General features: G+C 36.2%; 2 protein-coding genes across 3 annotated transcripts in view; one reads left to right on the top strand and one right to left on the bottom strand.

Moving 5' to 3' along the window:
* The window catches only part of LOC134754971 (uncharacterized), a 567,282-nt gene that overhangs the window by 449,425 nt on the left and 100,238 nt on the right, over nucleotides 1-17,619 (top strand).
* Nucleotides 1-17,619, bottom strand: part of LOC134754012 (prenylated Rab acceptor protein 1) — a 29,001-nt gene that overhangs the window by 2,378 nt on the left and 9,004 nt on the right. For both annotated transcript variants that reach the window (XM_063690069.1, XM_063690070.1), the window contains exons 3-5: nucleotides 7,682-7,784; nucleotides 6,940-7,043; nucleotides 6,259-6,343 (exon numbers count right to left, since the gene is read on the bottom strand). In XM_063690069.1, the coding sequence (XP_063546139.1) occupies nucleotides 6,259-6,343; nucleotides 6,940-7,043; nucleotides 7,682-7,784 (292 nt within the window). The remainder of the gene's footprint in view (nucleotides 1-6,258; nucleotides 6,344-6,939; nucleotides 7,044-7,681; nucleotides 7,785-17,619) is intronic.

Genomic DNA, 17,619 nt, shown 5'->3' with positions numbered 1-17,619 from the left:
TATTTGTGTATCGTATATTTATATAAACAATATTGAATGTTGCCTTTGGAAACTTAAAACATTCTTGCAGTAAGAAAATACGCCTCTTCTTTGACAGGCGTTCCGTTCCATTCAGAACTTATTGAGAACGGTTTTTCAACATTAAAAAATAAACGTGTTATAATACTTATAATGATGAAGAGGTAAAGTAATAAAATATGAAATATACATATTTTTCGTATTCTTACATTAACAATAGGTTTTTTATTTTGATTACGACGTTTAAAGAAAACTAATATTAAACACTCATCAATAAGTAGTCATGAATTGGAACAAGTAAAAATTTTAAAAAAATTGGAAAAGTAAAAAGCACTAGTTCGCGAAAACCAACTTTCCGCACGCTAAACAGCCACGAAAAGTAGCACTTTTTGAGCAACTGTATTAAAAAGTATGTTTCAGCCATCTTGGATTACAAAATGGCCATAATTTTCGAAATCCGTGCCCCCGAGTACAGTCGAAGGCAAAAATATCGATCCAGACAAATGGCTCTAAAATATGAGAACACGACTTTATTGTCTAAGGTGTAAGAGCGTACACATATATTTTTGAAACTGGGAATGTGTATATATTTATGCCCTTGACTGTACCTACCTAGAAAACGATAGCCATCACGACTACGTAAATATAAATGTTCGCCATCTTGGGTTCTAATTGGTCATAATTTTCGAAATACGTATCCTCTAAACCAGGGGTCGGCAACCTTTTAGCAGCCAAGGGCCACATAGCGGTTAGAAAAAATGCAGCGGGCCGCACACTGTTAATAATTCGTGAATTTATTAGACGTCGTTTGTCAAAAAGGACTACTTTTAATATACATTTTTATGCAAAGAGTGCCGCAATTCAGAGCGCGCTTCGCCCGCTCTTACATGAAGGGCGCCGCCCTCACACTAAAAAGTCGGGCGATGCCCGACATTCAGCGCGCTTCGCGCGCTCTTACATACAGGGCGACCCTGTATGTAAGCCCCTTATCTTACATGCAGGGCTCCTGCGGCGTCCCTCACAGTTATTCAGCGCCCTTCGCGCGCTCTTACATACTGTATGTAAGCCCCTTATCTTACATGCAGGGCGCCCGCGGCGCCCCTCTCACTTAAAGTTCGGTCGAAACTCGACATTCAGCGAAGCAGGGCGCTCGCTCCACACTTAAAGGTCGGGCGAAGCCCGACATTCAGCAAACCCTCCACACTTACAGGTCGGGCGAAACCCAACATTCAGCGCGCCTCGCGCGCTCTTACATTGCGATAGGCAGACACTCATATTGGCACGTCTGAGATCTTGTGATAATGGGTCCCAACTCCAAAAAAAAAATGAAATGAAAGATTTTTCTTTTTCACTAGATCACTTGTGACGATGACGTAGGACTGATGTAACCCGGAGGCTCGCGGGCCGCAAGCGAGCAGTTCGCGGGCCGCATGCGGCCCGCGGGCCGCCGGTTGCCGACCCCTGCTCTAAACTAAAGTCTGGTTTTTTATTCCGTAGACTAAAATGACAACCACAAATGTCAAACGTAGAAATAATGTGACCAGCTTAAAACAAACAGTGCTGATCTTTGATTTCGGTTTGCGAATGACCGATAAATAATAAATTAATTTTAGATTCAAAATAAACAATAAATGAAATCTACTTTCTACAGTTGCTACATGATAGGCAATCACTACATAGTATATAACAAAGTCGCTTACTCCTGTCTGTCTGTCCCTATGTATGCTTAGATCTTTAAAACTACGAAACGGATTTTGATGCGGTTTTCACCCATCAATAGAGTAATTCTTGAGGAAGGTTTATATGTATAATGTATAATTTGTAAAGGTCTTGTGTAACCCGTGCGAAGCCGGGGCGGGTCGCTAGTAAACAATAAGTAAAATCTACTCAAACATTTAAAAAAACCGGCCAAGTGCGAGTCGGACTCGCCCACCGAGGGTTCCGTACTTTGTTATAGCGGCAACAGAAATACATCATCTGTGAAAATTTCAACTGTCTAGCTATCACGGTTCATGAGATACAGGCTGGTGACAGACAGACGGACAGCGGAATCTTAGTAATAGGGTCCCGTTTTTACCCTTTGGGTACGGAACCCTAAAAATCAGATTGTCAATGACACTGGTGATCAAAAATGTATTTTCCACATTTGTAAGGCACCTTTCATAAGGCTTAAAAGTTAAAAAGCAATTGCGCTCTTGTTTTTCCTTTCTTCGAACGCTATCAAAGGCAAGCGGTCGACTATATTTGCAAGTATGAAGAATGCACAGTATCAGTCCGTAGTTCGGTTCTTGTTTTTAGAAAGAAAAAAGTATGACGATATAAGAGTATAAGGTTGCGGATTGTTTATTTATATAACGACTGTTCTTCTTCCATAACAACCCCCAGAATAGGATGTTAAACCAATTGAAGCGTGGCAGAGTACATCTGTTATTGACGAGGACGAAACTGGTCGGCTTATTGGGGTGACTTTAGCCATTGCTAAATATTCTAAATATTGTATTAGCCGACTGCCAAATAAAAGTTAGCGGAATGGTTGACATTGTCAGTGTTGTTACAGACACTGACAATGGAGGAAGGAGGTACAAAACATTTTAGAACAAAAATAAGGTATGAAAAAAGTATCGGCAAGACGGCTGCTGCGTTACTCCCAAACAACAGCCAAACCAGCTCATTGCTCTAGACTTGTAACAGCAAAATTAAAAGAATTACGTTAGATACGAATTGATTCTACAGATCTAGCTCTAAACGATTATTTTAAACTTCCAAATCTGAAAAAGTGGCATGGCGGAAAAAGTATATTTTCAAGACTTTCAGAAATTTCAGAAAAAAAAGCGGCTTGCTGAAACCGGAATACCGTTGGTAAAAATAATATATATAGAGCTAAATAAACCGGCCAAGTGCGAATCGGACTCGCGCACGAAGGGTTCCGTACCATTATCTTTAAAAACGGCAAAAAAATCACGTTTGTTGTATGGAAGCCCCACTTAAATATTTATTTTATTCTGTTTTTAGTATTTGTTGTTGTATTAGCGGCAACGGAAATTCATCATCTGTGAAAATTTCAACTGTCTAGCTATCACGGTTCATGAGATACTGCCTGGTGACAGACGGACAGACAGACGGACGGACGGACAGCGTTTTTACCCTTTGGGTACGGAACCCTAAAAATTATGAATAAATACATAGTGTCGAACAACGGATAACCGGTGGACAAAACGTGTCACAGAATGGTCACCAATAGGAATAGCGAGAAAGCAAAAAAGACCAAATAAAAGATGGAGAGACGAGCTAGTGAACTTCGACAGATACTGGTGGAGAACAGCACAGGATAGGAAGGAATGGGAGAAACTGGGGGAGGCCTTTTCCGCACAAGCGACATGCAAATAATAAACCAATATGAAATTTTATGTAATTGTAAAAAAGAAGCATGAAATAAAGGCTATTACTATTACTACTATTACATAGTGTATTTATTTTTCTACCTTGAAGAAAATACCTGAAAACGGGTACTTATCAAACCGCCCTCGTCCACGTGCCAGCCTATGGCAACATAGGCAGCCACGTTAGCACAATGCGGATTGGGGATTTCACACACACCAATTAATGTATGTTATCAATATTGCGCTCTAAAAACTATTAGGGTACAGCCTATCTATAAGGGTAAAGGTGAAATGCACCTACCAAAATTTTACAGGCGTATATCCCTGATACCTATCGTCTCAAAAGTTTTTGAGCGGCTGTTGAGTAAAATAATAATGGACCACCTAACTACAAATAACATATTAAACGTACAGCAATATGCCTATCAGCCTGGGCGCTCCACGGTTCACGCGGCGCGCTATGTTGTCGCGCGAGTTCTTGCGCACCTCGAGCGCAGGCAGCAAGTCGCATCGATATTTTGCGACTTGTCGCGCGCATTCGAGATGGTGGACCATTCACTACTACTCAAAAAGTTAGCGCGCTACGGTGTGGTGGGCAACTTTAAACTCTAGGTCCAGTATTGAATCGTTGGCCGGTTGCGCCGTTCCTCAGGGATCGACGATGGGAAACTACCTGTTCTTGTTACTCGTAAACGATATCACGGCAGCTTGTTCTGACCCTGAATACGTAATATTCGCAGACGACACCTGCATCATTGTTAATGCCGACAGTGCATCTAACCTACAACATAAATTGAATCAGGTAACTAAAAAAATATCGTCGTGGTTTAAAGCAAATGGTATGCTTCTCAACGTGGAAAAAACAAACTTGGTCCATTTCCAGCTCCGCAACACAAACATTGATAAACTTAACATACTATCGAATAATATAATTGTACCTCAAGTGATCATGTTCAAAATTGACGCAGGCCTCACGTGGTCACCCCATATAGATGCCACCTGCGCCAAACTGAGCTCGGCCACCTATGCCCTCTCTAGGCTAGCTCCTACCTTATCACTTGAAAATATGAAGAAAGCATACTATGGCAATTTCCACTCCATCCTTATTTATGGTATTGACCTGTGGGCAACTGCAGCAGATCGCGACAAGTTGTTTATAATGCAAAAGAAGGCTATCCGAATAATTGCAAAAAAGCCTCACGATCATCCTGCTCAAAATCTGTTTAGGGAGTTAAGAATACTTACTCTGCCCTGCGTATTTATTCTTGAGGCTGCCGTACACGTCAGACACAACCTTGGGTCGTACCCGACTCGCGCGCAGCACCACGCCCCCGGCAGGAGCACGCGCGGCCAGCACCTGCTACTCGTTCCGTCGCGGAGACTAGCGAAGGCGCGAAAATCACTTAGTGTACTAGGGCCCAAGATATACATATAACGCGCTTCCGGCTGACGTAATAAACTCACCTAGTGACTCAATTTTCAAAAACAAACTTAAAATAAAAATGTTTTATTACAGATGGCTTATTACACTATTGACGAATACTTGCAAAATGTTCATTGACCCACTACAAAAATAAACCACGTTCTACAACCTACACACAAAACCAAGGACCATGTACCTAACGAATAATGTACCTAATTATGCTATAATTTTTTAAAATTTTCATAATTGTTGTAACATGTAACATATTTTGTAAATATTATTATGTATACCCAATTCCTGATATGTAAAATAATATTGCTTTTACCAATAAACGTTCTGATTCTGATTCTGATTGAATTTCTTATATGAAAACGCTCAAAAGCGAATCTTACCAACAATAAAACCTAGCTGGATCGCTTTTTCACCCTCGTTAGCCTCAGGTTTGAAAATTAAATCAAATTATTACTTTTTAATTTAATACCCACCAGGCTACTACGAAAACTCGGGCAAATTAATTATTTTAAGAATGTACCCTACCCTAGTGTGATCGAATTGTCCTTTTCATACGCCCCTATATTGTAAATTTCATCGAAATCGCTAGAGCCGTTTATGAGAAATTACCAAAATAAATGATAGATATATTATTTTCCGCTTGTGTATGTGTGTGTTGCATAGATGCAGAGTTTATTGCTTTTCGTTTCGACTTTGAGTAGCAGCGTAGCAGTGTGAGATACGAGATTTTTTCAAAGTAGTACCGATATTTATATAGATCAATGCTAACTGTGTCAAAGTAGTACCGATATTTATACTATAGATCAATACAAACTGTGTCATAGTAGTACCGATATTTATACTATAGAATATAGATCAATGCAAACTGTGTCAAAGTAGTACCGATATTTATAGAGATCAATGCAAACTGTGTCAAAGTAGTACCGATATTTATATAGATCAATGCAAACGGTGTCAAAGTAGTACCGATATTTATAGAGATCAATGCAAACTGTGTCAAAGTAGTACCGATATTTATATAGATCAATGCAAACGGTGTCAAAGTAGTACCGATATTTATATAGATCAATGCAAACTGTGTCAAAAGGTTAAGGGGGCTATTCATTTAGGACGTAAGATAATACATGAAGATGTTTGAACAGATGATATAAAAGAAAAATAAGAGAAGTGCAGTAAGTTCAGTAGTTCAGTCAATTCATTTTTAAGCTAAAGTCAGAGGAGGTCAAACATTGCAAAACAGTCATGCTTACGTAATAAATAAATAGCTCGTTAGATGCGTGAATATTGATCTGTTAGTTACAATCTACTAAAATTAAATATATTGATTGCACTTACTCTTGGCTGAAATTGTGATATCAATAATTATTATTCATTTCTAGAATGATTAATTAATTACAAATATATATGTGATTAACATATTCTCACCTTCCATGTATTTGGGCCAGCAGTAAGTTTTCTGTAGCCAAAGAAGCTAGCAACCATTGCTATAAGTAGAAAAGGAGACGTAATGCTGTAAACAAAATGTTAACACTGAGTGAGTGAGTTTTGGTTGTCACGTGACGATATATGAGTATGATATTTAATTATTTACATTTTAAGAGTCTCCGGCAAGCTCGGTTCTCCATACAAACGTAGTTACGCTCTCATTTTAAAACGACTAGCTAGATTTCTCTAAAATTTTTAGTTGGTCTGAAATTAGTTTATGTAGCTTCAGATACCATAGTTAAAAAAATACAGCGAATTTAAGTTTTTCATACAAAATTTGTTTTTACTCTATTTCGATTGTTTTATATACTAGAGCTATATAAACTAATTACAGACCTAGATATACCTCATATCATTGTATGTGCCAAGTTTTATTACAATCCAACACGTAGTTTTAAAATGAGAACGGAACTCCGTTTGTATGGGAAGGTGAAATTCGGCCGAGCTTGCCGGGCTCTTAACGAGTTCAGTAAGCCTGCTAGCACAGGGGCGACGTGACAGTATCTCGCCTGTGAGATAATATCCGTCCCTCTATAATTAATATGTACAATTAGAAACAAAGCGAGTAGTCTATCAAAATTAGATGAGAAATTATGAACATACAAATAACAATGTACTCACAGACAATACAAAAACAGCCCTAGGAAGACCATGAAGTAATTGGCTTGGAAATATTCCACATTTCGGTATATACGGCGAGACAGCCTCGGCAGTGATGCTGGAACCTAAAATACAATATATTATGTAAATCTTACTATAACAATACGCATTTAATATTATTTTGTTATAAAGACATTAATTTATTTTTAAGCAGTTAATTAAAATTGTAGTTTTATTATATCACGTAACTACCATTTTTTCTCGTGAGGGACGTCACTATAACAAAAACAAAGTGTTCAATATATAACAACGGTAAATTTGAATTATTCTTTTGAAAAAAAAAAAAACTTCGCATATCACCAATATTGTTTTCAGGAAACTTTACAAGTGTACAAATGTACAATTTGACAAAATTGGTAAATTGTAAACAAAAAAACGTACCACAATAATTCCAAATATGTATTCATTACAAGTTTGCAGTGTACGAATATGTCACTTTTGTGAAAGCGTATCACAAAGAATAAAGGTATGTCACGACAGCTACATAATTGTAGGATTGTTGATTTGTGAATATACAACCGAAAAATTGTAATGTTACAACTACAAATATGTAACAATTAATGTAGCTTCTTTGATGCTGAAGGTAGTTTCACTTTATACGCAATACGCAAGAATTACACATGGCTATCGAAGCTATACAAACATTTATAAATATATTTAGAAAATGTAGATTGGACTATTCTTCAAATTGTTAGATAAATACCTTAAAGTTTTCTGTTGCAACAAACTGTGTCCAGGGTCTTCTCGATGCCAAAAAACCCATCAACAGTGCTTGGCCACCACCACTACGGATGTGTTGCATCAGCCTTGAAAGCAGAACAATATGATATGCTATCACTGTCAACTTGCACACCACACAATATAACTTCTAGTTTGTGCGGTGAGAAAGAGATAGAACACAACTTACTTGGCTTAAGCGACATGGAAGGTATAGTTGATCAAGCAAATCTTGTCAGTAGAAAAAGGCGCGAAATTCAAATTTTCTATGGGCCGATAATGGGGTTGGCAACTGTCAAAGGTTTGCCGAGATGGCGCCATCATAGCTTGCCCCTTTTTCTATGAGATTTGGCTTAAAGGGCTGGCATCGCGCCATGTATTTGCAAAATCAAAAAAAATCTGGTAACTCTAATATATCCAAATATAAGAGGTATTGCAAGGTTCTTAAGAAAGTTATTATAAAATCAAAAATAATAGCAAACGATAAATGCATACTTAGCAGTGTCAATAAAACTAAAGCTATGTGGGGGCTTATAAAACAGCATACCTCTTCCACAAATACCATTACTCCTTCAATAGAGAAATTAACCTATGAATGTAAAACTATTAATGAACCACAACGAATAGCTGAGACTTAATAGATTTTTCACCAGCCAGCAATCCCATTCCATGTCCAGTGTTCAGGACTACAAATTAATGTCTGATAAGGTATGTAATAGTATATTTGTAGTGCCTGTTGATGCGCATGAAATAAGGAAAATAGTATGATCCTTAAAAAATAAAAAAGTTCGGGATATGATGGTATACCCATGCAACTAATTAAATCTTATATAATAGTTTATCCTCTTGTGTATATTATTAATCTTATGCTAAGTACAGGTATATTTCCAAATTCCCTAAAAGTAGCACTTATAAAACCAATACGTAAAAAAGGTGCTATGGATAACATTAATAATTATAGAACTATAGCCCTGTTGTCTAGCTTCTCTAAAATTTTTGAAAAAGTAATTTAGACGAGACTAGATAATTATTTGAGTTCTAATAAAATTTTGAATCCAAACCAATATGGTTTTCAAAAACAGAAATCTACTTCTCTGGCAATTTTTAAAATATTTAAGGGCATATGGGATAGAGTCAATGATAAGCAACCTTGTATATCTTTGCTGTTAGACATGTCTAAAGCTTTTGACTGCGTAGTACATGATATACTTTTGAAGCAATTAGACAACATTGGAGTGCGAGGTCATGTACTTAAATTATTTGAATCCTATTTAAAACAAGCAACAGACAACAAGCTGCAATGGTCATCAATTATTGCAAAGAACTCAAAACTATAGTTAGTACTCTTTCGGCTTTTTAACTACTAATTTAGGAGTACCTCAGGGTAGTGTGCTGGGGCCTCTTTTATTCTTAGTGTATGTTAACGAGTTTCCTAAAATTGTTGACGAGTTGTGCGTGTTGTTCGCGGATAATGCCACTATACTATTTTCAGGGGATATACACAACATACCTCATATGGAACAAAATATTAACTCGACCCTTAAAAAAGTAATAGATTGGCTTCACTCACTAAATCTTAAAGTCAACTTAGATAAAACTAAATATATCCAGTTTAGGAATTATAAAACAACTCCCATACAATTAAATATTACAGAAGGGGGAACGACAATAGAAGAAGTTAGTAATATACGTTTCCTGGGTGTTACTATTGATACTTTCCTTAACTGGAAAGAGCATATTGCACGAATTAATAATTTAATTTCTAGCCAGTGTTATGCTTTGTCAATTTTATCGGGCACTTGCTCCGAAATCATAGTTAGAAACTCTTACTATGGCAATGTTTTTCCCCTGCTGACCTACGGAATAATTTTTGGGGAAATTCTGTAGATGTGCAAAGTACTTATCTTTTACAAAAGAGATGCGTACGTACTATATACCGTATGAATACCGAGGAATCACTTCGGAATGTATTTAAAGACAAACGGATACTCACTCTTACGGGTATTTATGTACTTGAACTCTTGTCTTTTCGTTAAGAATAATTTTGAATATTTCGCTAAAAAGTCTTCATTAAGAGACAATCCAAGAGAAAAGTACGTTGTAAGTGGTTGATAGTACATTTTTTCTTGGTATAACTTTAGATTCTAAACTCCAATGGGGTCCCCATATTGATACTCTTTCGAGTAGACTGAGTTCTGCAGCTTTTGCAGTGAGCAAAATCCGTCAGTTAACTGATGTGAAAACAGCTCGATTAGTATATTTTAGTTACTTCCATAGCGTTATGTCATATGGTATTTTACTGTGGGGTGGTGCTTCAGAGATAAATACCATTTTTGTTCTGCAGAAGAGGGCTATTCGAGCAATATATAAAATGAACCATAGAGACTCACTTAGAGATAAACTTAAGGAAATTGACATAATGACAGTGCACTGTCAATATATTTATGAGAATATTCTGTATGTACATAAAAACATTGCCAGTTTTAAGAAAAACTGTGACATACATAACATTAATACTAGAAATAAGCATAAGCTTGCAGTACCCTTCACTCGGCTCCATAAAATTAAAAAATCATTCATGGGTAACTGTGTAAGATTTTATAATAAACTTCCAAATATCATCACTGAATTATCTGTTAATAAATTTAAAAAAATATGTAAAACGTAAACTTATCTCTAAAGCCTATTATAGCACACAAGACTACATAAATGATGAAACACCGTGGGATTGTGATTGAAAATAATTAATTATTTATTATTGTCTTAATAATGATGAAATTGATAATTCAATGAATACCTATATTAGGTAATCCGTATTTTTTGACATTTAGATTTTTATTCTAGAAAGTTTCTAGACTAGTATTTTTTATACAATTTTGGTGTTTGACGATCATTTTGTGAATTTTTATTATTAAGTTTGACATATCTATAATAATTCAATGTTTTTAAGAATAATAATAAATGCATCAATAAATTGCTCTGATATTTAGATTAAGGTAATATTTAAAACTTGACAATTTAAAAGTGCTTGTTGCTAGGCCTATTTGAATAAAGATTATATTGAGTACAAGTATAACCTAAAGGGCCCTCCACACTCATGCGCGAATCACGGCGCGAAGCCGTGAACGCGAGTCTGGAGTCTAGTTCGCTAATCAGCGAAATCGACTCCACACTCGCGTTCGCGGCTTCGCGCCGCGTAGTCTGGAGCGAGCTTTATATGTCCAAAGGCAAATAACACGTTGTTCTGCAAAAGCGCGTTCTATACTTCCATACGTGTATTTAATGCCCTACCTAACTATATAATTTTTCTCAAAAATGGACGGCAAAGTCGACGTTGCCGGTTAAAAAGTAGGTCGCGAAGTACGTAGTTTATGGTCGGTCAAAAAATTAAAAAGTTAAAAACATTGCAGTCTCGATTTCGGGACTGCAATGTTGCATACAAATTCCATTATTTGTCGAGTTCCAAATTTTTTAAAAGTTGAAGTGGCCATATCAAATGAAGGCATAGGTCCATTAAACAGCCAAACAGATGATCAGTACTTATTATTATAATGTTGGTACCGCGACTATTTAGGTGTCTCAAATAGGTTGGCGTATTTTCAGCAGAAAAATACACTTCCATTTTTAATTTAAAAAATAAAACGGCGGCAAAGCAAATCTGTTTAGATTTTTCTGTGAAAATATATACATAAGAACGTTGCTTCTGTAAAATATTTTTATTATATTTGCATTTATTGCGCCATTTTTGAGAAAAGCACTATATATGACTCGGCTGGAAGGCTACTTGCTGGCTTTGGATTCAATTAAACGGACTCCATAGGTCGTCCGTTTAAAACGAATCCTCAGCCAGCAAGTAGCTACTTCCGAGCCTCGACAATAATGTACTATTTTTAAATGATAATAAATTTAAGTACCAGTTAAAAAGGTTCCTTACAGACAATGTATATTATAGTTTAAAGGAATTTTTCGAAGCGATGGAAACAGCAAGTGATATGTATTAGATGCTAAGACCAGTTGTTACGTGTATATAGTTGTTAATTATTTTTTTAATACAGTTCCTCAAAAAGTGGTACTTTTTGTGGCTGCGTAGCGTGCGAGAAGCTCAATTTCTCGAACTAGTGCTTTTTACTTTTTAGTTCCAAACTATACTTTCGAAACGCAGTTAAAATTGAATTTAGCGCGGAGCAGGTACCAGGGCCTCATGAGTTATGAGGAGGTGTCGTTGACCAACCCGCGCCGGGCCCGCGGCGGCCGCGGCCGGGGCGCGCACGAGTATGAAGGTATCGCGGGCTGCGGCAGCTCGCGTATCTTAGCTGTATAGGTACTTTTGGTTTTGGTTTGGTTTGGTGGTATGATTCTACTAATGATATATTAATTTATTATTTTTTCGCAATTGTATTAAAAAACGTCGTTTACAACACGTGTGAAATGTCTTTTTACCACTAGTACCGAGGTATCTTGCCACGAGCTGAAAGTGAGTGGCAAGATACCTCGGTACTAGTGGTAAAAAGACATTCTTTTCACACTAGTTGTAAAATGTACTATTTCATTTCTCATGCTCTGAAAGAGGGTCATTGTTGTTCTAAAAGGTGTGCAGAAAATGATACGCGTCTGCACTAGAGCATTTTACGTTCGAAGTGCTATTTTTTTAATTTTTTTACGATAAGCAATTGAAATTTGAGTTTAAATGGATTTGTTATACAATTTCCATTCTGATATTTGACTCTCCATTCCATAAATAATGATACTTTTGCCTAAATTGCTAACCGAAAGTACCCTTAAGAAATACTATAAAAATGTATACTTGGTCATGTTTTAAAAAAAACACATGCATTTTACTTTCCTCGTATTCGAAATGAAAAGTAGAGTGTTTAACTCGGGTGAAAGGCGTCATTTCAGCCTCGGACTGTTGGCGCTCTCACTGTGTTCGAGCACCAAAATACCTCGGCAGAAATGAGTGCCTTTCATCCCTTGGTTAACAATCTACTATTAAGGCTATAAATTGTACGCTCGAAACGAGCAACTGTTGATACCATTTGATATAATGAACATCTTTATGAACCTACACAGTTTACAATAAATAAATTACTTACTTACTTACTTACATCCAGGGCGTTAAAAAAACAAAAATTTGACACAATTCTAGGGATTCTAGGGAATTATTATTTATTATATTGACAGGGCAAGCTATGCTGGCGCCATCTGCTAATTATTTCGACCGGCCAACCCCATTCTTTGCGCCTATTTTTTTTTAAATTTGTCGCATTTTTCTACTGACAAGATTTGCTTGACCAACTATAGATTGAAAATTAAAAAAAAAAAACAAAACTTAACTAATATCTAATGGGTACACTTACAGTTGTGTGCAATAAAATAGCAGTCAATAGGAAAATGAGAATTATAGTAGCTTGGCGGAACAGGCTTTAGGTTACTTTTCGCTCATGTCGTTGCAGACATATTTGATATTTGGTATCAGTACATTCAGTATGATGTCCTGAGCACAAATATATGAAATGACAAGCGCGAAAGTGGTGGGGGTAGTTTCTGTGACGTCATAAAGTCGGCGGTACAAAGTTCTTTACTTTTTTCTTCTAAACATCCTATGTGGGGTACCAAATGAAAGGGCTTTGTAAGTAAATCACAAATATATAACATACTGTAACATTTTCACTACTTGGTCTAACAAATTATTAGAAAACTTGCAAAACTTTTCACAATCCACAGTTGACTTTGAACTGCTCTAAATTGAAATATACTGAATGGATTATTCCAAAATACATAACAAGTGACTGTGAATATCCTCTACATAATGTTAAAAAATAATTAACCAGATATATTCAAAAATAAAAAAGTACATCAAGTTGAATAACAGTATAATTTTCTGTTACATCTTTTGTCATATAAGATAAACTGTTCATTTTATACCTAATCAAATAAAGAAAGATTTGTTTGATGAACTATTCTAAATCAAAAGTTAGAGCACATTATGTACAAGCAGGAATTTGACCGGTTTTTTCCTTTGAATGGGCACTGCTCGGAAATTAAAAGTAAAAAAAATAAACGGTGGTGGTCTAACACTTCTGGTATCATAAAGGTTATCCTCAATTTTTTAAAATTAAATCAAAATTCATGCAGCGCATTTTTTATTTCAAATTTGTCGAAATCAGATGGAATGGCCCATAGGTAACATGAACATGAACAAGCCCGTGTAAACTTAAACAGACCGGTCTCCACAAACAGCACCCGTTCACGAGTATGACGCGTATCTCAGCCATCGTCTCCCTCAACCTTCATTCGGGAAAGTGGCGACCCGATCAACGACGCCACCGTAAGCAAAGACTTTTAAGCGAGCATGATGACATGTTCAAGCTGCCGGGCTGTATTAATATATGTCGACGCGCAGGTGATATAATTAGTAAATTCAAATAATGGTCGTATTTGCGATTTATCATAAAAGCTTGTAAGCGATGTGGATAATAAAGATCGATTAAGTACAATTACTTCAGGTGCCCTGTAAACGGGACATGTGCGAGTCCGAGCTTTGTTATTATGGTTTGATACAAAAAACTCGAAGGCGCCGGCGTCCCGCTGCGCGACTCCACTAAGACGTCCAACAAATAGAGTGTGAACTTGACACCACTTGATTTGGCGGCAATTGGCGCACTTAAAATGCCGATTGGATGTGTTCTCACGGGTTGTGTTTGGTCATTAATTATGTTAGTGATTTTTGTGGCGAAGCTTATCCTTTGCAAGCCGATGAAGGGATGACATTCTATTCTGTGACTGAGCGCATGAAACACGCATCCGTGAGACTACATCTCGCCCAGTAGTCCTAACTTAGTATTTAACTCTTTTCGGAATACGCATTATGTTGTTGAGTGATCTCGCGTTATACCTAGTGTCGCGTTGAATACCTACGCCTTAAGATGTATTATCTAGTGCATCTAGCCATTCCTGAATAACCTAATACCTAAATTACGCTTCGATATCAGATCGTGGGATCGTAACGTGAAGGGTTCGCGAGGTTTTTGCCTAAAGAGGTTGTAAACGTTGTGATTTATTTTGTGATATCGTGAAATTATGGACTGAAAGATGAATACATAGTTCAATTTGTGCAAAGACTTGCAAAGAAGGTGAAACTGGTGGTTTCCTGTAAATCCTGTCTGGAGTTTGGACGTCGAATCTGAATCTGGTCAGTTCATTCCTTTATGTTTGATACCTATGATTTACCATTGTTAATTTGCCCACATGAGATGATCCATAAAAAAGTGGATTGTTCTGGTTTGTTGGTTTTATTTAAAATAAAACCTTAGATATTATTCTTGAGTGTTTATTATAAAATTGAATTGAGGATTTTGTCACTATATAGTTAAAGAATATTGTGGCGTTTGTCCGATGGTGATATGGTATGTAGCCTGTTTGGAGAATTTGTAATGGTTTTCCAAGACAATAAGTCGATGTTTTTATTTGATGATAAATGGATCATATCTATGAGTAAACTTAAAATTAAAATTGAGATGCTTTGCGATAGAAGTTTAAGATAGTAATCGAAGAGTAATCAACTTACGTCATTCATTTCACTATAATAATAAATAAGGGCTCAAGAGACCGCTGTTTGGCGATAAGTCCGTCTGCTGTTACGTACCGTTTTCTTTTTGTGCTCGATTGTGTACCAGTTTTTATAGTGTACCTACGGTGAAGCATTTTATTGTTTTTATTATAAACTCGTAGATGGGCTAACACGATTGAGATAATTTGAGATTCTTGATTACCTACTAACATTTTGTCTGTTTCTAGACTAGAGTTTTGAATGAGGTATTTAAAATCGAATATTTTCAAATTATGAAATTGTCGCTTTTATAACCTGTCATGGAGTCCATTGTTGGTATACCTACCCAAAAGGCTAAAAGAAACATTGAAGTTGGTTTCTTGTTTAATCCGCTAATTCATAATGCAATAAATTTCAATGCTTAGTTTTGAGCGAGTAATTAAATAATACGAAAATTGAAAAGAGACTTTTCGTAACAAACTAACGAATTATTTAGTTGTGTCATTTGAACTGACGGATATTGGTTGAAAATTGATTTTGAGAGGAACAAGAACTTACATGATTTTGTAACGAATGTTTTGACTGAGTAAAACACTCTTATTTCATCATTAATTAGTATGGGCTTCAAACTGCAGTTATTTACATGATGATAGTCAAAGTATTACAACCGACAAATTACGAGACGTAAGATGTACGCCCATTTCTGTGAAGAATACAAACCTTATTATCGATTGAAATAGAGTCTAAAGTATGTTGGCAATGAATCAGTGTACCTTGTAGGGAGTAGTTGGGTCATGTTGTACCTACTGTTTTTTTGTTTGTGGCCGTAAGTTGTTTGGCTTTTTGGAGTACCCAATGATTTGGGTCGAGTTTTTTTTTTGGGTCGTAAAGTTGACGACACGACGTTTCTTTGATAAAGTTGTTTAGCAATAAAAAATATTGCAGATATGCTTTGGAAAGACGGCAAAAACATGACCAAAAAAAAAAACTGAAACCGAGTTAATTTGAATGATGATTAGCCAGTATTGACTAATAAGGTACATTGATGAAGTACAGTGATGTAATATGATATTTGGGAGAGTATTGGCTCTTTTTCACTGTTAATTTTTTAATTATTCGGAAGAAATAAGCAGCGCAATAATTGCAAATTCTGTTTGGATTAACTATTTTTTTTGAGACATTAATCAATTTGTCCTCACGTAAGGATGGATGGAAGGTATGTAATGATATAGGTGCCTACCTAACTGAATGAAGGATACCTGGATGTAGATGCTTATTGTATGACTTGCAGCTCGAATAATAAAAGGGCGGAGTTATAATTTTCAGTTATTAAAACAATTTTAATTTCCGTTATTTTCGGCTTTAAAATTATAGTATTTTCGGCGCGTAAGAAAATTAGAAACTTGCATTGATAGTTTTGTGAGTTGTAGTAGTGGTAAAACCAAGTTTTAAACATAACAGTGATACTAAGTATAGATACACGAAATCTAAATCGGAATTACAAGTTAAATTGTAGTATGTGCGTATGTTTGTGTACGATAAAGACACGTTTTTGCTTATGAAGTGAAAACAAAGTTTCTGAAATCCGCTCTCGGATTTTTCTCTTTAGACTGATGAAGTCGAAGTGCGTAGAAAAAAACCGTTTACTTCAGATCAATAAATAACGTTGCTAGTATAAAAATCTGAAAACATCATTCGTGATAGGTACATTTATAATCGATACCTAACTATAAAAGATATCTGAAAACTGTGAATTTTAAAAACGAATGAAATGCTGTGAATTTTCTTTGTTTAGGTACTAAATCAGCGCTTTCCAGTCATATGAAACTGCTCAATATTTTTAGAGAATAAACTTTTTGGATTTTCTGGTTAAATTTTTAGTGGTATGGAAATAAAGTTTTCGAGACACTGAAATGCTAATCTAGATAAAGTGAATATTAGAGGTTCGATTCCTGGTTTGGGGCTGCTAGTAAATGCTCTATATATTTTTTGTTGAGACCAAGTAAGCCAAGTTGCAAAGAACAGTCAGTTATAGCCGTTGTCGACGCATAAGAATGTTTACCTATTCTTTGAATAATTTGGATGGTTGAATATTGGAACTGATATTCAGTTGGTTTATGTGACTTCAATGTAAAGTTATTTTAGAAAGTGAGAGTTAAGTCATTTGAGTACTGATGACTAGTGACTTAGGTGCATCACTTTGTGTCTAATCCGCTGGGCGATCGTAGGTCACATACCCGAATCAGATATATTGTCACGCATATGTAGTGAAAATGTGTTTGGTAAAGGAGGCTGCGCGGCGCCCGCAGATAATGATACATTGTGTTAGGGATGATGTCACCCGTGGTGGTGTTTATGCCTGGTGTGGCATGGTT

Source organism: Cydia strobilella, chromosome Z, assembly GCF_947568885.1.
Source record: "Cydia strobilella chromosome Z, ilCydStro3.1, whole genome shotgun sequence".
Taxonomy (NCBI): Eukaryota; Metazoa; Arthropoda; class Insecta; order Lepidoptera; family Tortricidae; genus Cydia; species Cydia strobilella.
The sequence above is the reverse complement of the archived record's forward strand: the minus strand, read 5'-3'. Positions and strand labels throughout refer to the sequence as shown.